At 44.2% G+C, this 26,280-nt stretch overlaps 1 protein-coding gene across 1 annotated transcript in view; it reads left to right on the top strand.

Annotated features, from left to right (window-relative positions):
• Nucleotides 1-26,031, top strand: part of tspoap1 (TSPO associated protein 1) — a 66,926-nt gene extending 40,895 nt beyond the window's left edge. The window contains exons 15-31 of the mRNA XM_088012276.1: nucleotides 1,914-2,018; nucleotides 2,437-2,639; nucleotides 4,822-4,928; nucleotides 5,011-5,120; nucleotides 5,613-6,488; nucleotides 7,760-7,911; nucleotides 8,652-9,128; nucleotides 10,020-10,406; nucleotides 10,656-10,811; nucleotides 11,687-12,475; nucleotides 13,623-13,722; nucleotides 16,324-16,460; nucleotides 17,136-17,304; nucleotides 21,057-21,175; nucleotides 21,265-21,336; nucleotides 21,872-21,997; nucleotides 22,538-26,031. Coding sequence (XP_087868402.1) covers nucleotides 1,914-2,018; nucleotides 2,437-2,639; nucleotides 4,822-4,928; nucleotides 5,011-5,120; nucleotides 5,613-6,488; nucleotides 7,760-7,911; nucleotides 8,652-9,128; nucleotides 10,020-10,406; nucleotides 10,656-10,811; nucleotides 11,687-12,475; nucleotides 13,623-13,722; nucleotides 16,324-16,460; nucleotides 17,136-17,304; nucleotides 21,057-21,175; nucleotides 21,265-21,336; nucleotides 21,872-21,997; nucleotides 22,538-22,852 — 4,400 coding nt within the window. The 3' untranslated portion in view covers nucleotides 22,853-26,031. The remainder of the gene's footprint in view (nucleotides 1-1,913; nucleotides 2,019-2,436; nucleotides 2,640-4,821; nucleotides 4,929-5,010; nucleotides 5,121-5,612; nucleotides 6,489-7,759; nucleotides 7,912-8,651; nucleotides 9,129-10,019; nucleotides 10,407-10,655; nucleotides 10,812-11,686; nucleotides 12,476-13,622; nucleotides 13,723-16,323; nucleotides 16,461-17,135; nucleotides 17,305-21,056; nucleotides 21,176-21,264; nucleotides 21,337-21,871; nucleotides 21,998-22,537) is intronic.
• The last annotated feature ends 249 nt before the right edge of the window (nucleotides 26,032-26,280 follow it).

Raw genomic sequence — 26,280 nt, 5'->3', positions numbered from 1 at the left:
GTCTTCTTCTTTCTCTTCTTCTTCTTCGTCTTCTTCATCTTCTTGAGCTCTTTAGTGGTTGGCAAACAGCTATTTGCTGTGCGTTACCACCAGCTGGTGAGGTGGGTCAAATATGCTTAACATTGATGATTCAACAGTAGGGGTTGAATGACTACATATTTTTTATGGTCGACTACGTCATGATAATAGTCGAGTCGATGTCGACTAGTTGCGGTGATGTCATAGTGACGTAAGCGCAAAAACCCTTCACAACTACTTGGAGGCTTTATCAGCTATTTTCACGGCAAATATTGACCCGCCCCCTCCCCTTTTCCCGTTTTTACCAAGTCTATTATGCAGAATTAAAAGAGCAATAAACACATCATTCTTCGTGAGCAGCAGAGAAAAGTTCGTTGCACAAAGTCGGGACTAACTTTTTTTTTTTTCCAAACACCGGCTGATGCTGATGATAGCTACTCGTATAGGAGTCAAATGATCACACTGACCACAGTGGTTCTTTTGGAACATCACAAACCAAACTTATTATGAACGGATCCCGTTTGGTTACAGTTGAATTCAACGAAGCCTCCTGCTGCTCCTCCGCCCGATGCGCAGCAGGAGGCTCTGCTGACTCAGAGTCGGTTCGGGTCTCTGAACCGACATGCAGACATGAGGGTCTGATAGAGATCGCCTCCATCACATCCTCAGGAGGAAGCTTGGACTTAGTTTCCAGATGTAGTCAAACCATATCCTTATAAGAGCGTAAAGCTGCCAGGTTAAAAGCTTCAATACGCAGGGTGACGCTGATCAGTTGGGGGTAGTTGAGGGATAAAAAAGCCTGACATCATGACGCGTTGTCGCACGTTACTCTGGTAGTCTAAGGATTTTTTCAGCACTAGTTTATTTCACAGCAATTTGACTGTAAGGGGGCAGAGAGAGCAGAGAGAGGCCTGGGCCCAGCGAATGGAGGACGGGAGTCGGACTCCAGACTACCGCAGGCTAAAGTCTCTGCATGCGGGGCGCCGCAGTAACCACCGCGCAACGCCACTATTGCGGTAGCCTATGCTGTAATTTACAGTTTGTCTTTGTTAAATTATTTAAATTTTTATACAATTTGAGCTTTCTGACGAACTCACCTAGTCCACCTTCTTTCATTTCCTTGGAAAAATCTGTTTTGTCATCTGATTGGGACTAGGGTTAGAAAAAACTGGCCCAGAAAAAAGTCAGTGCAGAGAAAAGAATCGACTAGTCGACTAATTGGTGCAACCCCTATTCAACAGTGATGTGAATTATCTCAGTTTCCACAAGAAAAGGAGAATTAAGTTTAAATCACTTCAATGCTCATATTTTAACCTTTATGCTCTTTATTGAGCACAAGTCTTGTGGTGCTACCGTTGCTGTCACCTTGCTATCATGATGGTGATGTATACCACCAGGGTTGTTAATATGGGCAGGAAAAACTAAGGAATAAGTAAAGCCTACAATCAATAATACGGAATTATTACTAAATTAGTATCGAAGGATTTAAAGCGACATTGAATCGGATCGATGTTGAATCAACAACGCCCCTTAGCGAGGCTTTAATCTTCTCCCTAACCTGTCTGCTGTGTTCTTGATTCTCCTTCACAGAGCAGCTGCAGTCATGCTGAGAATAAATTAGACGCAGGTGGATTCTGTTTACCAATTAAGATTTTTGCATCTCTTACTTTTGCTTGTCTTAAATCTATTTTAGGCACCCACTACTGCTGCAATGGCTGCTGTTGTCAGTAATGTGTATCCTTATAATCGCTTGTCGTTCTCTCTGTGTGTGTCTTTGTCTTTCTAACATTACTTCCAGCCACAGCTGCTTCTCTGCTCCGCTCCTTTCGTCTCTCCGCGTCCCCACCACGTTGCCCGGTGTCTTTATGCTGTTCTGTGCTCTCTATGTGTTTTAGACTGCACTGGCGGCACACTGGACATGGTGTCGCTGGGCGAAATTGCCTTCTGGAGTCTGGAGGGAGGTGACCCTCTCTCCTGCCCGGACGGTAACGACCCACTCGGTACGCTCTCCGTCTCCGTTCGTCACGCTGTCACTTAAAGCACGGCACGTTCCGATCCGTCATCTCACCCGCACCGCCGTCGCTTGCCGGGCCCTGCTCTTGTTTCCCCGTCATCACACGCCGGCGAGAGTCGCCGCTCGGCGTTTTAAACGTCTGTGGAGCCTAGAACCTGTTAAGCCCCTTAACACGGCTGGTGTGATACACGGCGACACAAGGCAGCATGACCTCCAACCTCAGACAGATGGAGACTGGATTTCTTTTTTTTTTCTCCCCCCCCCCCTGCACCGTTTTAATCAGCCATGTTCAACCTTGAGCTGCCTGCATGCCGTCCAGTGATCTCACCCACCTGGCAGGTCGCAGACAACTGGGTTAACGTGCACGGATGTGTTTTATCCTCTTCCCCTCTCTCTCCTGCTAGATGTGGCCGCCGCTTTGCGCAGGGGGTCCACGCCGCACGCAGCAGGACTCTCCAGGGTGGAGCGCTCGCCCGTCACCAAGCACCGAGAGCTGCCCGCCATCAGCGTCAGCAAGTCGGGGTCTTCCTCCAAGTCGGAAACCACGCACCTCACCCCCAAATCCGACACCCACCTCAGTCCGCACAAATCGAGCCCGACGCACGAGGTACCCGGCACCTTCTATTCAGTTTTGACGTCGTAACTTCTGGTAGATTCACAGTGAAGCAAAACGGATCAACGGGAACCGCATGAAGTAAATCTGGTTCAGAGCGTTAAATGTGTCTAACATGACACCAGTAAACTGCAAGGATTTTTTTTTTCTTTCTTTATTCCACCTGGAATAACTGGTTGTAAGTCACCAGGGCTTTCCTAGTAGAAAGTTGTGAGTTTGACTTCAGCTCCCTCCTCTGCCACTTACTGATGTTCATTTGAGCAAGGCAGTTATTTCCAGTTTGCCTGCAAGTGTGAAAGCACTAAAAAAAGAGCAAAACTTTTACATATTTAGGATTTTTCAGGCTGCAACTCATTAACTTTAAAATATCTGTCATTTGTACTTCATTTGAAAAGTAAATATATTTATCTAAAATGTGTTTATGTTCCATCTCAGTTACTTTTCATTAATAATCTTTCGAATTAAAAATTGTGAAGCTAAATTAAAACTAGTGGTGGGACTCATTGGAGGGTTGGTAATTAATTAATTAATCTGCAATTAATTGCATTTCAATCAAACCATATTTTGACATTTCAATTTAAAAACCTATATTATTGCTAAAGTATTGTATGAATAGACATATGAACCCAACAATAAAGATTTGCATTGTTTTTAAGCTGCAGGTATTCAGCCATCAGATTAGTCCTTCGTACTCATTCAGCTTTCAAGCGTTTAAGGATCTCCTAATCATTCATGGAACTTTTTTTTTTATAAAAATACTACTTTAGCGCAACGTACACACTGCAGTAGTCTTCCTCAGCATCCCATCAGATAATCTTTTTGAAGCAAAAATTAACCCCCTGCAGGCCAAGAACAGCAGCTCTTTGTCGCCCATCGCTGTCATTTGCAGATGTCGCTTGTGCGTCAGATTTACTGACGTGCCAGAAACGTGCAAACACAAAGGTTCCGCCTGTCATTTGACGCAAGCACGGAGCACAGCTGATTATGCAAGTCCTACTTCTGCTCACACACATCCGATAGATATTTGGGGATTGCTGCTTAGGCTCTACAGAGTCGGTTCCTGCATGTTGGTGGTCTGTTTATCTCGCCACCCGTCAGCCCCCAAAGCTCATATTTAGTGAGATTATCCACTCGGCACTGTGGATTATGAAGGTTATACAGTAGTAGTTGTGGGTGATTATCTCCCACAGAACTACAAATACAGCATCTTTTATTGCTGCCACTATTTAAAATGAGACGTCAGGTATCAAGTTGGTTAGTGACTAATTTAAAAAATGAAAGCTCTTCCTGCTTAGCCTTGCAAAAAGACATTTTCTAAATGTCAGATAAAGTGGTACAGGCAAAGTAGATCCAATAAGATTATTTTTCAGTCTGTTGATAAGATTGTGAACCTTGGAAGTAAACTCGGGTTACGTTTCGTCCTGTTTTTTGTCTTTGCTTCACTTCCTGTAATTACTCGCAGTTGAGCACAGTGGTTTCCTTTACAGTCAACTCTAAACAGCCAGGTTGTTATTTCTAGATAACTCGCATAGATAACTAATATGCAGTTGTCTCATATAAAACGTACCAGTGTGATTCGCCAAACAAAGGTAGTATTATGCAAAAACAAATTTTTTAGCTTCATATCATGTTACAGAGATATTCCAACATCAGAAATGTATGTAAAACATCTTACTTCGGCTCATTTATGCATGTTTTGAGAAACCCTTGAGTCTCCCGTCCCATGGCAACCATTTTGGGGTGCCTTAACTCCTGCTAATTCAATGTGCTGTCTGTGTCCTTAAACCTCCACCTCAGCACCTCCCTCACTAAGCTCCTTCAGACTAGCAGCAGCAGTAATTAGCAAACACCTGGTGGAAATGCACATCTGCTGAGCTCCTAGAAACGGGTGTAAACGGCTTCAAAGGACGGCGGCACGGAGAGAAGCACTGCTTTAGCGACGTGCTGAAGGCGAAGTGTCAGAAAGAGTAGGAGGTTTTTAAAGAGACAGACACGGATTTTAATCGGTCAGATGTGGTTACGATACAAACAGCATTTTCATAACAACTGATGGTGAGCTACTGACTTGAGTGTACTATAAAATTGCACTGGAAAATGCATAATAGCCCACCTTGGAGGTGTTGATTACTGATTCCCTTTACTTTTACCCATTCTAAGCATTATTTGTTTCCCTCAGGTGGACACAGCCAGTGAAGTTGAGGAGTTGGACATCGATGTGGCCCCGGCGCCGTACACAGCCAGCAGGGGAGCAGCAAAGCTTCAGGTTTTTATTGCCAGATACAGGTAAGTAAACACAGTTTCTTTTACTGCATCAACAGCTTGTTGAGATAAACGTTGAACATTAAGATGTTTTTATCCGTCGCAGTTATAATCCTTACGATGGGCCGAATGACAACCCTGAGGTGGAGCTGCCTTTGACCGCTGGGGAATACATCTACGTTTACGGCGACATGGATGACGACGGCTTCTATGAAGGTAACAATATGTTGTTTGCTCAACCGTTTCAAAGTCATGCTACTGGTAATAATTTCATTCTAATGTGAAAATTTCCAAGCCTCAACCTCAAAGAGCACCCTTTCCCTGCGACACCGCCCTCAGCTCCTTCAGACTAGCCAGTAGCAATTAGCAAACCCTTGGAAGAACTGTGCATCTGCTGAACTCGTTATATGAGCTACTTCTCTGTGCAACGCTGGTAGAAACGTTGTTAGAGGATTACTAGAGGAGCAATGCTGTAATGACTTCCTAAAGGTGGAGTTTCAGAAAGATCAGGACTTTTTAAAGAGGCAGAAGCGTAATGTCAAGGGGTTAAATTACAAAACCACATTTCTTTTAAGTCATAATTGATATCAATAGCAATTTAATAACAACTTTAAAATGGAACCATGTGCCTGGGAAATACTTAATACTGCTCCTTTCATGTTCCTGACTTTACCTGATGTTTAACGTTTAACCGTCGCTTTCGTCCAGGTGAGCTGATGGATGGACGGAGAGGGCTGGTCCCCTCCAACTTCGTGGAACGCGTGTCAGACGACGATGTGATGAGCGCGCAGCACCCAGAGACCGGCGACGTGTCGCACAACTCCCTGCTCGACAGCAGCCTGCACAGTGCCAGCCACCAGCACCACCTCCACCTGGGCGCCGGCGTCTCAGAAAGGATGGAGGCGTCGGCCACCTCCGGCCCCGCCTCCGTCCTCCCGGACGCGGTGTCGACCTCGTCCGTCCCGGCCCCCCTCACCAACGGCCTGGACCTGGACTTGGAGGAGATGGGAGTGGACGTTGTGCCTTACCCGCGTAAACTTACCCTCATCAAGCAGCTTGCCAAGAGCATCATCATCGGCTGGGACCCCCCGTTGGTGCCGGCCGGCTGGGGCAACGTGTGGAGCTACAACGTGTACGTGGACCAGGAGCTGCGGCTGAATGTGCCCTTCGGCGCTCAGACCAAAGCGGTGCTGGAGCGGCTCGACGTCAACCTCAAAGCCTACCGGGTGTCGGTCCAGAGCCTGACGGAGAAGGGCGTGTCGGACCAGCTCCGCTGCAGCATGCTGGTCGGCCGGGACGTCTGCGTGGCGCCCACGCAGCTGCACGTGGACAGAGTTACCGCCACGTCCGCCAACCTGACCTGGCTGCCCAGCAACAGTAACTATGTGCACGTTGTGTCCTTGAACGATGAGGAGTGTGAGCTGGTGAAGGCTGGCTGCTACTCGCTGTGCCTCAATAACCTCTCGCCCAGCCTGCAGTACACGGCCAAAGTGGAGGCGCGGCCGCACCGAATTCCGTGGGAGCTTCCTGCCGAGCGGCGGGAACACAGGAGCGCCACCGTCAGCTTCAGCACGCTGATGGCAGGTCAGGACCAAATGCATCACGCCGTTTTAAATTTGTCCCCTCCCCATTGAGCAATCGAGTCAAAATAATGTAACCCTTGGCACATGGAAGCCTCTGTGTTTATCGTCTAGCTCAAACATTTGATCCAGATTAAGAATTTATACTGCTTTTTTTAACAATAATCCCACTGTGAAGTAATTACGTAATTCAGATTCCGACACATCAGTGGTGACACAGGTCTCTGGTGTCCATCCAATAATTTATCTGTCATCTGTAGGCAGGGAGCATTCATGGAAGAGCTGAAAGAAAGAACTCATTCAGAAATTAAAGACTCAGTTGCTGTCGATTTTTAGTGTGGGTGCATTCGCATGCATCACTAAAACCAGACTCGTTTTATAGCCGCTATACATTCAGCTCACATAACTGGTTTCTTTTTTTTTTTAGGCTGCAATTGCCAGTGACTTAGAACAACATTTACTCGTTTATTTTTGGAATATTGATATTCTGCTGAATTCAAAGGAGATATGATATGATAAATACCACAGAGACTTACCTTAACGCTTTTCTTCAAGCTCTTTCATTTCTTTAAATTATGCCCACAATAGCTGACGGTCACCAATTATAATTTGTAGAATTTCTCCTATTTAACTTTATTCAGTGTCTGAAATCAAGAAATGTGTAAAAAGAAAAAAAGTTGTCAGTTATAATAACACATTTCTTCAGTAAATACATCCAACATAACCATACAGCTTAAATTTGAAGTTTTAATGTTAAGAATCTGAGAATAGATTTCACACAGTTTAAGCTCCCCGGAAAGACTTTTGATAAAATTGAGACTGATTGATTTATCCCGTAAGATTAATATGATTTTAGCAAAGCCTGTTTCACATGTTTCACTAAACCAACTGTCTAATGTAAGAGTCTGAGAAAATGGTTTTTAAGAAGCAGATTTTTATTATCTCTTAGCTTTTGTCTTTGCTGCTGTTTTGTTGTTGAAGTCGGTTTGTGTTTGGTGCCACATTCCTCTTGTCTTCTGCCAACTCTTGAACGGTTTGAGTCACATTTCTCTAAAACAATCTGTCAAATTTGCTTAAGTTCCATGCGCGCACTCTGGGAATTCAGGTATCTGGATCCTTCTTGTGCATTTAGATGGCTAGCCTGCTGCTTACTAGTGTTGTTTACCCACTGTTAAGAGAGTCGCTCCTCTGTTTTGTCCTGCTTTTAGTGCAGAAACATGAGTCTTGATACCACGTTTGCTGTTCCCCGGGGCGTAACGCGTTTAATCGCTGCAGGTCCCCCCGACGCTCCGCTGGACGTGCAGCTGGAGCCCGGTCCCTCTCCCGGCATCGCTCTCATCAGCTGGCTGCCCGTCACCATAGACGCTGCTGGCACCTCCAACGGAGTCCGGGTCACTGGATACACCATCTATGCGGACAAGAAGAAGGCAAGGAGTTTCAATAATCATGTAATGAGTGTGAATTGCTGATTTTCACACAGGTGCTTGAAATGTTTGAATATAAATATTTTCAAGGTTTGGGAAGCGTTTGTGCAAAGTCCTTAACTTGGTTTGGAAAGGATTATTTACATGAGATATTTTCATGCACCTAATTAAAAAAAACAAGCATTTCTTTTTTCTCACTACTTGAACTTAAATCAGACTGAACTTTTCATGTTTTAGGCCATTTTAAATTATTTATAATTATTTCTATTTGCTAAAGGCCAGAAAACTTAGTGAGTACAGGTTTTTTTTATTTTTGTATATTGTGTTTAAGCACTTGATTTGAGCTTTAATATGATTTGTTTGGACAATAAATATTTATTATTCCCTAATGGCTTATTGACTTTTTGATCTGTGAAATTGAAATAAAAGTCAGCTTATATATTTTACATTAAATTAGGGTCGGGTATATAGAGTGAGTAAGAAAGACGTTTCAAATCATAAAATTGTTATATTCTATATTCCTGCTGTAGAATATAGAATACTATCACTACATATTACTAGTAGCAGTAATAAATTACACATTGTAAGGGAGAATTTTTTAGTTCTTTTGTATTGTTTTTTATCTCCAAAGTTTGGTGCTGGAAAAGTTTGAAAACTTACCTTGAAAATGCTTGCAAAGTGCTTGAATTTCACTGCGGGAAAAGCGTACGAAGTCTGAATTTTAACACTCTTGCTGTCAAAAGGTCTTGGAAGTGGCGTCGCCGACAGCTGGCAGCGCTCTGCTGGGCCCGTCTCAGATCCAAGCCCTCCAGGCGGCGCAGGAGCTCACCGTTCGCACCATGTCTGCCCACGGGGAATCCTGCGACTCTTTCCCAGTAAACGTGCCCTCCAAGCTGGCCGCCGTCATGGCAGGCCCGACTCCGACCGCCCCAGTTGTGCCACACCTCCCCTGCACCCCAGTAGCCCCCAGTAACTTATCCCCACTTCTGTCTTATGGAAGCTCTGCTGCCAAAGTCTCTGCACTGCCCAACACTCTGCCGTCAGGCACACAGAGGCACGGCCCCGCGGTGGAGGCCGCTGCCAACCTGCCTCATGCTCTCCACTCACAAGATCGTCTGCTATCTGCCTCGTATGTGAAAGCCTGGGCCGACCCGACCTCTGCTGCTGCCTTGACTGTGCGCGAGGCCTTCTCACCCGTGGCCTCCGCCGTTCCTCCAGTGGTAACGCTCACTCTGCCAACTTTTGATCGATACAATGGGAATGAAAATCTGACGTCTGGGGTTCGAAATTGTTGAACTCACTTGAGTGTCAATTGGGTGTTTTCAAGGTTTGGAAAGTGCTTGATTTTCATGTAAAGCTCTTGAAAATACTTAATATTCTGACTGCACAGTTTTGTAATAAGTGAAATCTAATGTTTGATTAAAAGCCTACAATTAGAAAATGTTATTTATAGTTGAAACCAGACATTTAAAAATAACAAAAAAGGCCCTTTCAATAAACTTCTCTTTGTTTTATCAATTGAATTAGCAAGATTACTTCTATTGGCTAAATGCCAGGAAACTTGAGCGAATATATGTATATATATTTTTTATATATTTATTACTTCCTGATTGCTCAATGACTTATTGATCTGTGTCATTGAAATAAAGGTTAGCTTATTTTTATGCGCTACACAACGTTTTTGAAATTGGGGGATTATTTTTTTGTTCTCTGATCGATCAGGTGTGTCAGTGTGTGTGTGTGAGCAACGATTCCAAACAAAACATTTTAATATGTTTTGTTTCAATCGTTCCTGCTGTAGAATGTATATACAATCACAAGACATTGCTAATAACGATAATAAATTATACAATAGTGAATTGAAACTCTTTTATTTCTTTAGTTCATTTGTTTTGCTATTATCTCCTTTCACTGGAAAGGTTTTTGAAAACTTCCACGCTTTAATTTTACTGTGGGAAAAGCGTCCGAACCCTGAACATCAAGCACATAAAATGCTAATTGGAGCGAAATACCGGTGTGAAGCATCTGATTGACGAGCAGCCACTGAAACTTAAAATTGGCTCTCCTCATTAACAGATGTTATCATAAAACGTTGCGTTTCCCCTGCTCAGGTTAATGTGGCCTCCCCCGTCAACGCAGCACCTCAGCCGTCGCCAGCAGTGGCGACGCCACCTCCACCTGCTCAAGTGGAGATTGTGGCGGCGGCGTTGGATCTCCGCAGAGACGCCGACAGTCCCGGGACGATACGTCCTTTCCCATCCATCACAGAGTTCATCGAGGACCCCTGTGCCAAGCTCGGGACCCCAGAGCGCGTCGCAAGTCCACCTAAAGCCCCGATCGTTGACCTCTTGAACCCGCAGAACACTAATGTCCTGCGACCACCCAGCACTTCGCCGCTGGAGTCGGAGGTGGAGGAGGAGCCGGAGAACACTCGGCTGGTGTCCATTGAGGAGTTCTTGAGGCAAGACCAGGAGCCGGCTTACTCTAGTAGGCAGCAGGTAGGCTCTGATTATTTGTTTTTTTTACATAAAGATATATTTATACACCTCTGAGCTCATGACTTTCAACAGTTTTTACCCCCAAAATTTAGTAAAAAAAAGACATACTATGTGTTTAAATGTAGCCAGAGCTACAGCAGAGTGACTTAAAAGTATTAGAGCTAAAATGGTTACATCTTTCATGAAGCAGCAGAATTCACGACAGACAATTCTCATTAGATTGGCTGACGTGCTGCTGTTTTCCTTCAGAGTTACAGCAGAGGCCTGATGGAGCCTCACAGCGACTACCATGCGGACAACAGCCGTTCGGATCTGTCGGATATCCTGGAGGAGGAGGAGGAAGAGCTTTACTCGGACCACCTGGGAGAAGCACAGCCCAGGGGGTACGCAGTGGGAGCCAACAGGGTAAAGAAATTCATTACTAATGTATGTATCCTCTGTTGCATAGGCTCTACGACTTCTGTCTTTTTTGTAGAGTGTGAGCGTGCTTCTTTTTGTTTAAGGTGACCTCTTATGCTTCCTTGAAAAGGTTACGATAGGTTCTATATATATATATCTATATCTATATATATAGATATATAGATATAGATATATAGATATAGATATATATATATATATATCTGAATAAGCCACTGCTGGCCAATAAGCCACTGCTGGCCACGTTACCCCCACAACTCAATGTTTACACTCGCATGTGAAAATGGCTGCAAACAGATGAGCATTTATACAACCATTCATCTTTGAAAAGCAAAAGTGGAGCCTCTTACCCAACCAACAAGAATATAGCAAGTGGTTTCCGGATTGTAAGTCAGCAACCAAACACTTGTCTTTTCCAGCCATTGAACAGCACACACAGAGGTGAAACCACCTAACCAAACATGCTGGGGTTGCTAGGTAACGGGTTGAGCTCTGCTGGGATTGCTGTGTTAACACACAGTGCCCATTGAATGTGACTTAACAATCGGGAGGTTTTTGAAACGGCTCATTTTCCAGAATCCAAAAAATGTGTAACTTTTTAACAGATTTCAGAAGATGTTGACACGGAAAGGGAAAAAATTTAAATGTACAAAATGTGAATTTTGCATAATGGGTCCCTTTCATGCTCACGTTTTAATTTCTGTTGCGTATGTGTCTGTTTGTAACCCTTTTTGTTGTTTTTATTCTTCTTTCTTTTCTCTTTGCATGCCTGAACGTCTTTATTAAATAATTTTCCCGTGGATAACGGTAATTATTTGACTCCACACCTTTACCACTCCCGTGTTTGACCGCGACCGCTGCAGTCACGCAAACTGGAGACGCCGGACAGCGACGAGGATGTTCTGGAACGGATCCTTAAGTTGCCTCCTCAGGTCCCACAGTGCAAGCAGTTGTTCAGCATCGCCGAGATGACGGAGGAGGAGGACAGCAGTCAGGAAGAGCCTTTACTCCACCGCAGCAAGCCTCGGCCAGGGTCCATTCTTCCTAGAGACTCTGAGCATCTCCATTACCCGCATCCCCCCGACCCACACATCCCGCACCACCACCACCACTTCAACAGGGATCCCAGATCACTTGCCAAAGAGCCTTCTGTCCGACAAGATCCCCCGCAGGTCAAGACGAAGACACAGCACAGGGTGCGCTACGCCGACACGGTCGACCCTGTAAATTATCCCGAGGACGAAAGCTTGTATCCGAGTCCCGCTACCAGGCGAGTCTCAGCCCGCTGTCCGCCCAAACTCACCCCCACTATCAAAGAGAGAGCGCTGCTCAAAGGGCTAGGGGACCGCCTTAGAAGGGAGGCCATGCTCCGGAGTCAGATGGCTGCCGCCACCGCCGCCGTGGAGAGCCCCGACCATGGCCCTACCCCGCCAAGACCCTACCCGGTCAGCAAGACGGTGCGGACTGTGAGGTCGCCGGTCGGCCGCACGACGGAGATCGACGTGGAGTACGGCACGGACAACGAAGAGCCCGCCGAGTACGGGCGCGGGGAGGTGGTGCTGGAGCAGATGAGCTCCGAGTGGTGGGTCGAGGGGCCTCCGGCGGAGCACGGCAAGCCGCCTCACCGCAGGGGGCTGAAGGCCGAAGCAGCGGTAACTGCAGTGGATGTCGTCCTTGTGTTGACCCAGTCTAGTCTCTCCCCGTGGCTGTGTAGATCCTCAGAGGATAACCTCACCTCCTCTCACTAGAAACAAGCCTGCTTCATTACCAGCAGCGTTGTGGAATCGCTCTTTAAGTTGTGCAACTTTCCAGCACATTAACACCCAGGCTTTGTCTAAAAACTACCTAAAAAAAAAAAGTTATTTACTTTATATGCGTCGCTTTAATGTGTCTTTCTGCTAAAAGATTCTTTAATTTATTCAATTTCTTTAGCACCTAAAGTCAAGTTGTTTTCATTCTTAGCTGTAACTCATTACAAGCTCTTCTCATTGTGTCACCAACAGTTTGTATGCTGGTGCTTAAAATCTTGAAAATACTTGAATTTCAACTAGGTGGTTTGGAAAGTGCTCCGTATTCAAACTGCACAGTTTTCTAATAAAGTGCAAACTTTGATTTAAAGCCTTAATATGGAAAACTTTGTTCACAGCTTAAACCAGATATTTTCATACACCTAAAAAACAAAAGAAAAATTATTTTTTTTTTCTCGCCGTCTGGATTTAAATCAGACTAAACTCTTCTTGATTGAACTTTTAACTTTCTTTGCATATTGTGTTTAAGCATTTAATATGAGCAGGAAGGTAACACGATTTGTTCACATTGTTTCAGTATCATGAATATTTATTATTCCTAATGGCTGAATGGCTTTTTGATCACTGAAATAAAGGTAGGCTTCTCTTTTATACGTTAAACAACATTATTGGATTGTTGGATTTTTATGTTAAATTATCGTTTTGTTCTCGGATCAGTCAGGTGTGAGAGAAATTTGAAAACATAAAAATTAAGTTTTAATATAGCGATATTAAAATACATAGCAAAGTTATTAATAATGTTGCAAGGCATTTTAATAACTGCAGTAAATGATATCATGTAGCAGTGAATTGAAACTGTCTGTTTGGTTCATTTTTATCGTTTTTATCTCCAAAGTGCGGTGCTGGAAAAGTTTGAAAACGCTTGAAAAGTGCTTGAATGTTATTGTGAGAAAAGCGTACGAACCCTGTACCAGTGCTGACTTAAAACAAAAGGCAGGTTTGTGTGTTGAATTTTACTTATATTTGTTTGTTTTATTTCTGTTTTGAACAGGAGCCCGGTCAGATCCCTCCAGCTGTGGCGGGCCCATCCAGAGGTGGCCAGGCAGAGCTCTCTTCTAGACCGATGAGCTCGCAGGCCAGGCAGCACAAAGGTCGGCAGCTCCTCCCTCCTTCCTGGGTTTGGTGGAAGTTTATGGAGAGATCCTGACATGCTAGTGGTTTCAGCTGGCAAGCCTCCCCCTCTCTCACATGAAGGTTGTCGGATTAGTACCTTGTGCATTAAGGGAGGGCCACGAGGAGGGAGGGTGGTGTTACGGAGAAGAAGGTGCTGTGGAGATTGCTAAGCTGAGAACCAGCTTAAGCCAAAGTGGCTTGTCATGACAGGAGGAAGTGACAGACATTAAAATAGTAACCTCGATTAACCAGCAAAGAAGCTGCCTGTATTAGAGATGTGCAACACCCCTCCTCTGCCCTCCACTCCTTTTCCCCTCCACCGCATTTTCTTCACTCTCTGCTCAATCAGTCTGAAACCTGACCCTTTTCTGGTTCGTGTTTATGTCACACATGTACAGATAGAGGAAGGCAGCAGACTGAAGTTCTGTCCTTGTAGCTCAGAGATCAGTAAAGGATGTGAAAGTGTGCGAGTAAGTCTGCTCGTGATTCTTGCCTCCGTAATGAGACGAGTTCAGCTTAAAGCTCTGCAGAATTTCTCTTTCACTGCCACGCTGATGTCTTGCGCTCCGTTTTATACTCGGTACACTCAGCGTTGCTAAAATAATCAGCTTTTTTTGCATCATCTGTGGCGTCTTGAGCAACAAGCGCTTGTCTGCAGATGTGTTTTTCATTTTACAGTGCAGGCCACAGTGTGAATAATTGACTTTTGGTTTGGGTCAAACACTGTTTGCTCCGATGAGCGGCTGCAGATCAGGAACAAGTGCACGTTTGTCGAAAGGCTCACACAGCTTAGGATCAGTGGTTTAGCTTGATTACCTTTTTTAAGGACAAGTGCTGGGCCAAGTTGGCTCGTAGCAGCGCCGCAGTTAGCCGGTGGGGGAGGTGCACAAACGCTCAGTGAAGCTAAGCAATGTTAATGTGCATCTCAATAACATAGAATATCATCAATAATGCATTATGTATTAATTTGTTACACATTTACTCTAACTAGGGTCAAGATTTTGATTTTTGATTAATTAATTACACAGAATTTATTGCATTTGAAATGTTGACACAAACAGGGTGTTTTCTCACCCGATGATTCAATAGACTGGTTCGCTTTCACACTGCAGCATCTCAAACGACCCAAACACTGTGACAAACCTGTTCCCCCTCCTCGCCTGTGGTGGCGCTGCAACAAGAACCACTGAAGGAAACGACTTAAAAGCCTGTGAAGAAGACGCAAGCATAACTTCCTTCTTTACGAAATGTAAACCAAAATGTAGTGGTGTGAGATTTTACCAGCTGTAGGATTTCTCTGTTTTTTTACGCTGGTGCGTTTGTTTTGGTTGTAGTTACCCAGAATGCCCTGCGCTGTAGTTAACTTCCTGCTTTCTTGAGTGGCCTCCAGTCCGTTTGCATCCACATATTCATTCAAACCGCACCAGAGTTCACCTCAACCGAACTGAGACGTAAGTTTGCAGAGAGACTGGAGTTCGCTTCTCCGGTCGGCATCAGAGTTTGATGCATTCACACTTTTCCAAACGAACCAAACTTCCAGGGAATCAAACTAGAGTTTGACTGAAATGGACTAAACAGGGCAACAGCACAGGCGTCACCATTGTTAATGTCAGCGTCCACAGGCCATATTTCTAGTGAATTATTTGATCAAAGAAGTTCCATTAGTCATCAGGAGTTCCTGAAACACGTTTGTGTTCAGTCTGACGGCTGAATAACCTAAATGGAAAACAATAAATATCTCTGTTGTTGAACTCATCTGTCAACAACAGAGATATTTGTCGTATATTTTGCTGGTAAATTATTTGTTTAATAATTTAGCAAAAAGAATTGGGGTTTGAATTTAAAATGTTGCTTATTTTGTCCTTCCTGTCCTTGAATTTAGATGTGATTAATTGCGATTAATCCGACCCTGTGGTCAGCTTGAATAACTCTGCAGCGTCAGTACAGCAGCAGTTTGACTCCAACATATCCCGCTGAAGAAACTATGGTTTGGCTCCTTACAGTGGGCTGCTGCTGAATTGTGCAGATCCTGAACATGAATGCAGCTTCTTTGCTCTGCTATCCTGCTTTTTATGTCTCTTTGGGTTTTCAACACTGCACTTGAATCTGCTGATGTTTGTGCAAAAACCTTCCGTTATTCAACTCAGCAGTCAGATGCAAATGATTGAAATATATGAGTCTGTAAATTTCCCTGAAGGAATTTTCACTTTATATTTATAGTCTTATGTGCTTAGATGCACCTTTCATATAAGCTTTGAAATGTTTGTATGGTTGCATTATGGATCCTGCACAAAATTATTTGCATTTTATAAACCACACAGGGTTTTCCGAAGTGCGAGTTTAAAATAACCCGACTCAGGAGAATCCATCAGAAGTGCAAGTATCACAGCATCTGCTAATATGTCGGAGCAAATGAGGGTGGAACACAACATGTTATTAGCAGATATGTCTATGTTTGACTGAAGGGAGGTACAGCAGTGACTTGAAGCTGACTTTAGTTGTGGATCATATTTTTAATGTAGGTAATTTTTAATTTAGCCCGTTTCAGGACGTGTGTCGTGATGACTGTGTCCCTGCAGGTGAACCTCCAAAGATAAAAGGAGACGGCGGCGTACGCATCTTTGTGGCACTTTTTCCATATGATCCCGTCACCATGTCTCCCAATCCTGATGCTGCAGAGGAGGAGCTGCCCTTTAGCGAAGGACAGATCATCAAAGTAAGTGTGCAGCTTCCTCAGTCCCTCCTGAACTTTTAAAGGGGCGGTATTATGTAAGATTGACTTTTTTTGAGCTTTACTTTGTGTTATAATGTCGTTATCTCATCAAAGACATACCTGAAGTGTTACTCTGATTCTTTCGTTCATGTTTGAGAAATCCTTTAATCTCCTTGGCAACCATTCAGCTGTGCAAGATACCTGGGTCCATCTAGCATCACCTTTGATACGCAGCACCTCCTCTGAGCTGCAGTTTCCAAGCTTCTAGTCTAAAGTAGCTCCCCCTCCCAGCTCCTTCAGACTAGCCAGGAGCATTTAGCAAACACCTGTCCGAACTGCACTTCTGCTGTTCTGATTATACGAGCTACTTCCCAGTGCGTCGCCGGATAAAACGTTGTTAAAGGGTTAGTAGAGGAGCGACTTTGTAATGACTTCTCGAAGGCGGCGTTTCAGAAAGAGCAAGAGTTTCTTAAAGAGACAGATACCCAATTTCAAGGCGTCAAATTCTGAAGTTATATTTGACATAGTTAGCATTTCTATAACAACCGAAGGTAACATAGTTACTTAATTTTGCTATATAATGGCACTATGCACCTCCAAAACATATTATACTCCCACTTTAAATAAAGTCCGATGTAGAAAGTGGCAGCAGATCTTCTGTCTCTCTCTTCATCCAAGGTTTACGGAGAGAAAGACGCGGACGGGTTTTACCGGGGGGAGTCAGGTGGCCGTCTGGGCTATGTCCCGTGTAACATGGTGTCTGAGATCCAGGTGGAGGACGAGGAGACCCAGCAGCAGCTGCTGCAGCAGGGCTTCCTGTCCACGGCTGCCTCCATGGAGAAGATCGGTATGTGACAACGTGCTCAAGTCCCGCTTCATGACTGCTGCTTTGTAATGTGTCGACTGTACTGATGTTCCATAAAGTCACTGCTTTCCATGTTTGAAGTGGTAAGTGAAAAAACAGCTGCTCAGAAGACAGGACAAAAAAAAAATCTGGCGCCATGTTCTATTTTTTAAAAATAGATTTTAGCAAATGGAATATTCTCTTACGGTATCATAATTTGAATTCATAAAAGAAAATGAAAATCACATATTTTTCACAATGGAGGAACAACGAAGCTCCATGTAGTCTGTGGCCTTCTGCCTCACCCAGAGCCACAAGGAGACTTCACAATATCAGCTGAAGTAACTGAACACAAAATCTATGTTCTCTGTTACAGAGAAGGAAATCCTAACCCCATTTGTGTGTTTTTTTTTTTAAGTACTGGGGGTTTTTTCTGCAGGCATGTGAAGAGTAAAATGAGTCAGTGTTTGTCTGTGGTGAATGGTGGAAAGAAAACCAGCACAAATCAAACTAACACTTTGCTTCTGTTTCCTGCTTTCTACCCAGAGCCGTACTTGCAGATGATTTTTTTTTTAAAAAACCTTTTCACTTCCACTCGTTCTCACTGCTGTGTGTTCTGCTGCTTGTCACCGTCTACGTGGCTCTTCGCTGGCTTTTCATCGTCAGCTTTTGTCTGGGCTGCTCTTTTAAAACATCTGTGTGTTTCCTGTTTTTTGTTTGTTTTTTTATTTCATTTCTTTTATTTGTTTCTGGCCTCTAAAACTTCATTAAGGCACTCGCACATATGCACAGCTTCCGCGTCGCCCTGTTCCACCGCCGAAACCGAGACGATCCAAGAAAGGTGTGTCTCGCTGCAGATTGCGGCTTCCACCTCTCCTTTCTTCTTCTCTCTGGTTTGCTTCTTTCTGTCTTCTTCACATTTGTCTCGTTTCCTTCAGTTGCTGATTATTGCTCAGCCGCTGCAAGGGATTTAAAAAAAAAAAAAAAAAACGGCTAACATTTAGGACATATATTATTATACTCAGCACCTAGAGTTCCACTGTTTGGGTTGCTGATTTATTTTCTCAGTCGTGTAATATGACTGACACAGGATGTCACATGGTGTTGCTGATTAACCAATAAGCCCCCAGAACATTTCAGTCTGCTGTAAATCAATTTCATTATCACTGATTGAAACGTTTGTGCCGTCTGATCTCCACCAGTAACTTCGTGTCAACCCACTCTCACGTCTTTTGTGGCCAGCTTCACACAGACAACGTAGCGCAACTCGATTCCATCGCGGCGTCTGCACGCTCTGGCTGTCTGTCACAGCCGAATCAAACTTCTGTGTCTGTCGGGATTTTATGTGCCGGACCGACACAAAGCAGTCGCTCACTATGAGCACGGAGGTGGCAGCATCATGATGTGGAGATGCTATTCTGTGCGCAGCAAGTCAAGTTCATTTGTTCAGATTAGAACATGTCAGCAGCAAGGCACTTCAAAGCTCTTTACATCATGCAGCAACAAATAAATTAATAAACATTAATTTGTCAAATTCCTTAATCAAGATAATCAGAAACTACACATCAAATATATAGATCAATTATCTAGTTAATATAAATCAAAAGCAAACTTAAACGGGTGGGTTTTAAAGGAACTCAGTGTTTCAGCAGCCTCACTGTTTTCTGGAAGTTTGTTCCAGATTTGTGCTGCACAGAAGCTGAATGCTGCTTCTCCGTGTTTGGTTCTGGCAATCCAGAGCAGAACCAGAACCAGAAGACCTGAGTGGTCTACAGCAGCAGCAGCAGATCTTTAATGTGTTTCGGGTGCTAAACCGTTCAGAGATTTATAAACTGTCAGCAGTGTTTTAAAGACTGTTCTCTGAGCTGCAGTGATGGACCAAATGGGATAGTCAAAGTCCAGACATAAATCCCATAGAGAATCCGTGGTGAGGCCTGCTGCTGCCTCCACTCCATCCAAACAGAGAGAACTTGAACTACTTTGAAGGAAGAATGTGGGGGGGAAGCAGTGCTGATGGAGGAAAAAACCCCAAAGACCTGCAGCTGTAAATCCTGTGAAATTCGCTCAGAGCATCTGAGTGAATTCTTTCCACAATTTTCAGATATTTGTTAAAGAATATGAAAACCATCCTTAAGTATCCTTTTACTCCCACTTTGCAGTTTTTGCACCTTTTAGTGTCAGCCTGTCGCATAACAATCCATGACTGAACCAGAATGCGAGTTAACGTGACCAAAGAGAATTCAGTGACATTCAGCCAAGCATTTGGCTGCTTGTTTAACTCTTTAACTCTCTGTGTGAAGCTGGTCTGACTTCAAACAGAATCTCACTCAGTCCCTCAAAATGACTGCGTAAGTGTTGCTTATGTTTTCTCCCCCTCACCTCATGTCTCCCCAGTGGAGTCTGCGGCGCTCTGGGAGGAGAGCATAGACTCCTCCAGTCAAGGTTTGTCGTCAGCTCCGGCGTGCCTGCATGATGAGACGGCGTTTCCGTGTGCGCTGCATGCTTTACCTGCAGTTTGTTTTGTTTTGTTTTCCACATTTTCTGCTTAGTATAATGTCACTACTTTAGCAGCTTAAAACGCTAAGCTCAGATTTGCCTGTTTTTATTATAGGTTGCCTGATTGTGACGTTCAGAAAATACAAAGCATGTTTTGCAAACGGCAGTTTTCAGCTGCTGAAAGCAATTTTAGCAGTAAGACGATCAACTAGGGCTGCAGGGAGAAGCCGTTAGTAGCAGGTTTTGAATGCCAGCCTGGGTTTTTTTTCTGCTTGGAGTTTGCCTCCAAGCAGAAGGCAAACTCAAAATGTAGAACTTTTTAAGCATTCTTAAAAAGTTTTAAATTCATAAATCTGAAATCAAGGCCTTGAAATGTCTTATATTTATTAAAGAAAATGTAAGTTAATCACGATTTTAATTTTGTCGTGGCTATATAGGTTTTTTTTCTAAAGAGACTTTCTTTTGTAAAAGACAAAAGTTTGAGTTGTGTGAAGACATCATCGCTCACTGGATTCTGTGTCTCTGTGGGGGGTTAAGTCTGCTAATACTTGCTAGCTAACTAGGCTCTTGCTTCCATCATGGGTAAATATGTCAGCAGTTGGCTGGATGAAGTTCGCCTCTGACTCGACTCTGTTGCCAACCCAGACAATGCTACATGCGTTCTGTGCAACACAGCTTGGCCTTATGGGAGTTTAGGTTGTAGGTCATGCGAGAAGTCCAAAGCTGCTGCCAAGAGATGCAGAAGATCACAGAAATTTCACTTAACTTTTCATGAAGTTCTCAAAATGGTATTAAAATGTCTTAAATTTGAGTTGGTGAAACCTGCAGAAACCTTGGTAAAGACTGGCGACCTGAGCAGGGTTTACTGCACCTCCCACCCAATGACCTCTGCCCTCCACAAACCTGCAACGACGGGCGCGGATGAACGGCCAACTGGGTCTTAATGTCAACTAATTCTTCGTGTGTCTTCTTTTCATTTCTCAGTTCAGGTGGCATGCTTAAATCTGCATCCGTTTCTGCTTGTGTCCATATTCATGTTCGATTTGACTTCACAGCAGAAGTAGAAAATTCTAACACCCATTACTAATTTCTTGTTTCTTCCTGCTGTGAATTGTGCAGTGGAGTGAATTTTCCTCAGCGTAGCATGACGACGCTGAGAGTCCGACGTGAACAAACGAGAGCTGTGTGTTTGCGAGGCTGACAGACATTCTGCCTGATTCCCTTCGATAACGGCTCTGATTGAACCGTGTGGCCCACAGATCCCAGCCACAGCGCTGCTCCGGGAGCCGCAGCAGGGAAACCGGCCTCCGGGGCTCGAAGGATGGTCGCCATCTTTGACTACGATCCGCGAGAGAGCTCCCCCAACACCGACATAGAGGTTCGACCTGCGCGTGAGCGGCTGCTTCCCACGCCGCGCGTCTAAAACGTTCAGTAACGGCGAACCCTCTGTGTCAAACTTCTGTTCAGGCTGAGCTGACTTTCAGCGCAGGAGACATCATACACGTGTTTGGTGACATGGACGAAGACGGGTTCTTCTACGTAAGTTTCGAAACTCCGAACTTTGGGAGGCGTCTCTATGTTGTCGACTTTAGCTCCTTTAGAGCCCTTTGGCATTAAAAGAAAATGCCAAAGGAAGGAAGTTGTACAACAGCCAGGAGGATTATGTAAGCATTTGCGCAAAAGAAAATGTGCAATAGTTCCGCTCTAGCTGTAATATTTATAAATAAGACAATTTTATAGTTAAATTAACTTATAGTTAGTCTGTGGTGTTACTTTATGGAATCAAAAAAGATGAATTTACATGTATGAGGTCAAAAAACAGCATCAGGTTGCAGTCGTCATGGGAACATTTCTGTGCGCGTCAGTCAGAGACGCTGCAGCTCATGGATAATTTTGTAATAATAGCAGAGAAGGAAAAGCGTCAGAAATATTTGGGTTATTGGTAATTAATAATGTCTTTGCAGTTAGAATCGTTAAAATCACCATTGAATGGTTCCCTGACGTCACGCAGCCTTGTCATAAAAAAGACTGCCATCTGACTTTTTGAGAGAACCCAAATCATCGACTCTTTCAGGGAGAGCTGAACGGACACAGAGGCTTGGTGCCCTCCAACTTCCTGCAAGCCTTCCCAGAAGAACCTCCTCCTCCTCCAGAACCGATCAGTGTCCAACCGGCACCAGAACCCAGGAAAGACTTACAGGTACCTCAGTCCATCTGTACATGAGTAAAGATTTCGTTTTTATTGCCCACCTTTTCAAATCAGTAGCATGAAAAATCGCCGTCTCCTATTTACGCTGTGGAAGCGCATGATTACTTTTTTTTGTTTTCTGGCTCTGTCTGATTTTTGCCTGTTGCATCTCCTCTCTGTCCTGCATGGCCTCTTGCAGAAGCAAAAACGATCTGTACACTTTGAGACTTGATCGTAAGTGTCTTCAGTTGGTCCTCTGTAGTTCCTCATATCCTCCACCAACGCATCTTACCCCACCGGGATAAATAAAGTGTCGCCCTCTCTACAATTATCTCTCTCATCTTTCTCTTATCTGTTTCTCTATATTTACCTCACTACTTGCCATCTATCTATTTCTGTCTCTCTCTACATCTGTATCTATCTATGTTTATCTATCCTTGCCCTGTTGTTCCTTTTACAGTCTTCCTTCTAAACCTTACTCCCTCCAGAAGTACAGTACAAACCGTAAGAATATACACCTCATCATCTAAAGCTTGGCTTTATCCCTGCTAGGATACTTGCGCCTCCTCTTCAGAGCCGCGAGATTCGGTCTCCTCCGCGCCAGAAGAGGCTTTGCGTCCCCCAGCCCTCGAACCTTCGACCCCGAACAGGATGGAGCCGTCAGACCTGCAGCCGCAGCTGGAAGCCGCCGCGAGTCCGACCCCCGACCCGACCCCTGCTCCCGATCCGGCTGCGGCGGAGGTCCGCTCCTCTCCTCCGGACACCCCGGCTCCCTCGGCGTCGGCCGTGCAGGCCAAGAAGAAGAAAGGATTTTTCTCCAAAGGCAAGAAACTGTTCAAGAAGCTGGGATCCAGCAAGAAACAATGAGACTCGGAACACTCGTTTCACGCTTAAAGCACTTTTCTCCGCCTGTACTGTTACGGCTCATGTGGTAATCAATGCTGTTCGCAACTAACTGATGCGTTAACCGTCAGTAATCAAACTTTTGCCTTAGACCAGCGAGAAAACATTAGAGGACTCGGCAACGCAGACTATCCGCTTGCAGCATGTACCCGTGCATGTCGAGCTGAGCAAACTTCGCAGATATTTATTCTAAATTCTTGCGCTTCATCGACTTGTCGCAGTTAAACGACGCAGCAATAACGTACCAACACGCAAGACTGATTTAGACCTATTTAATGCCGAGCAGTGTCGATTAGAGGACCAGACGTCACCCAGACGGCCTGGTCGACGTTAGCTGTAGCGCTCGTCTGCTGGTGCCACCTTATTTATCTGAAGCCGACAGAAAGAAGCAGCAAGTTCGCTCTTTTTTTCCCTGTTCCGGCTGTTTTAAAAATGCACTATCCATCCTGATGGGGTGGAGTTATATTATCTCTGTTCTCCCTCTGTGTTATTTTGTACAAAATCGTATTTATTTGTAGTAGTTAGCACTGCGCGTGAAGCTAACCGGTGAGCTCAGAGCCGTCGTAGGCAGCAGGGCTCTTGAATGAATGTGAAAGCATGCCACCGTTTCATTGGTTTCCCTAGAATCGACGCGTTTGTAGCCAACGTGGGGATTATTGGGTCAACGTGGCCGAGCCCCACAGGATGAAATAGTTACTTAGTTTCAGTTGGAGCTAGATTCATCATCAGCCTCTAGATTCTGTCTATGTGAGCGTAGGTGCAGATGTAGGCGTATATTCAGGCCCTGCAGGTATAAAAAGTCTTAAAATGAATTCAGCTTTTATTGCAGTGGCACATTCTCTCACGCACACAAAAAAAATGGAAATCCAAGTTTTAATTTGAGTACTTTACCTCTGTGTCGCCCGTATGTTCTCACCCGATTTTTAAATAAAATCTCAAAATGTTTATGATGCCCGAGCTTCTGGCAGCTCATCAGACTCTGCATGCGTTTGTGAGGGTGGGACATTCACAAAAAAACAACCAGTTGGTATTTACTCAATTTAAAACTTTTCATTGTGAGGCCACTGCAATAAAATATATATTGCAGAGATGCCTTTCTCTCTCTTACACACACAAAAAAAATCCTGATGGCCTGAATGTTTAGGGTGTGTTAGAGAGAACGAGGCAGATCTGCAGCATCCAGACATCATGCATCTGGTGATTATTACTACAAACTAACATTCAGTTAGCACTAAAATCTCCAGTGTTCTTTAAATGAGCTGAGAGAAGGTAATAGAAACACTTTTAGAGAAAGATGAACCGAGTTCTCTCTGCTGTCACAGTGCAACAGATGCGGAGGAAACCAGAGCTACTACTGACGCTTCCTACCTTCGATCCTCTAACGCACACCGACTCGTCTGTCATCCTATTTGCTTAGCATCTCACTATTACACATTACCCACACTGTCGTTACTTTGTTACAGTTTAACTCTCCTCCAAAGGGCAGACTGTCATTTGAAGGGACAGCGAGCCGTCTGTCAGACGTCAGCGGTTCATTCTGATTTGAATGTAGCATGCTTTATTTCTTTTTTCTTAAATGTTAGCTAGCAGGAGCATCACTTCCTGGATCTGCACTGAAGCAGAGCGTTTGCACCGAAGGCTTGTGGTGTTGCTGTACTGTGACAGACTCCGCACCTCCGTCACCTCCAGCTTGCAGTGTTTCAACGTAAATGTCGATGATTAGCATATGCAGTGTGGTTAGCAATGCTGACTAGCTTGACTTTAGCAATACATAATGCCGTGTTAGAGCGTTAGAACCATGTTGTGTTGTCTGTGTAGGGCTTATTGCAGCTTTATTAAAGCTAAAGCTGTAATTGAAGTGTTTATCTTGAGTGCAGATGTGCAAAGCAGGCCCCCTTTTTTTTACTTTTCCCCACCTGCGACGCTCACTCTGATTTTCTCCCCTCCGTCTCTGCTGCGCAGGGCTGCCAGGCGGCTCCTCAGGTTTTTCATCGCTGGGTTCCTTTCGGTGCTGAGGCACCTGTTCATTCTGGCTGTGGTAAAGCTGCAGAATATGCCAAAACGTTAGGTGCTTCGCTTTTCTTTGTTTTTTCTTACGAGAGAGACGGAATATTCCCAACAGCATGATTTACCAGACTGTTTTATGTTTTGTTTTGTTTTTAGGGTTCGCTCTGTGAATGTTTCAATTTCTCCTGGTTTCGTAAAGGGAGCACGACGATGCCAAGAGCAAAAAACAGAAAAAGTGGTTCGTCAAAGACACGTTAGATGTTGAATAGCCGGGATAGATGCAAGCCAGAGGCAGTACTGAATGCTTTTCGTTTGTGTTTTTTCTTTTCTTCTTTTGTGTTTTAACAAGGGGTTGGACGCTCCCGAAAGTTGCCGAAATGTACAGCTGATAGTTGTAATGTGTTAAACGGCCTTTAACGCACCAGTCTGGTCCTCGCGTCTGCGGCCTAGCAACACGAGAGGCTCCTCTGCTGACTGGCTCCGACTGAGACCCATGTAGATACATTTCTTTTTTTTTTTGTTTTCTTTTTAGCTCAGATGATCATTTCTAGCCTTACATGAAGACCTTGTTTAGTCTTAATATGTTGTTTACAGGACGTTCGCATGCATGTTCTACCCGTGTTCGGCCTTATTTTTTTTCGTTGCTCTCACATTTCAGTTTTAGGCAGACATGTGAACCGTGTCGACGCCTCAGCGGGAGCGAAGCTGTGTGTGTGTGTGTGTGTGTGTATATACTGTAACGAACCGGTGGGATATGCGTTATAATTTCATTATTTTCATACGTCGCAGAAAATCTTTCTGTCTCTCCTTATCTACATTCATTGTTTGAAACCACTGTAAGATGAACCTTTTTATATATTATTATAATTATTATTATTATTATTATTATTGTTCTTTTTACTACACTTTCTGGAAGCTTATCTGTATATATTTTGAGAATTTTTCAGATTTTATTTTGCTGCTCTTCTTTTTTTTTTTTTTTTTTTGCATGTCCAAACAGTGTCGTTGGCGGACTATTACCCAAAACTGTAGTACACTAAGGACTTCTTGACTTGAAAATGTGGTGAATTCTTTCAATATGGATCTTTTTTTTACTGAAATAAAATATGTATATTTTCACAGAAAAACAAAACAAACTAGTGTTGTTTGAAAAATATAAGAAACGCGTGACACAGGGTTTATTTTCTTCAGTTCATCTTTATTATTTCACAGCGTACAGACTGCATATCATTCACCATGCACACGTTTTGTTTCCAAACAGGTGGAGACAACAAAGAGGAGCTCGCTCCGCTCGGCGCCACACTCTGCCCATGTGAACCGACTTGCCGTGACACTCTGGGTAACGTGTGGCCCCGCGAGCCGAAGCAGCTTCCTCTTTTCTTTCG

Source organism: Poecilia mexicana, unplaced genomic scaffold (genome assembly GCF_051168715.1).
Source record: "Poecilia mexicana isolate PSO_F unplaced genomic scaffold, ASM5116871v1 scaffold_14, whole genome shotgun sequence".
NCBI lineage: Eukaryota > Metazoa > Chordata > Actinopteri > Cyprinodontiformes > Poeciliidae > Poecilia > Poecilia mexicana.
The sequence above is the reverse complement of the archived record's forward strand: the minus strand, read 5'-3'. Positions and strand labels throughout refer to the sequence as shown.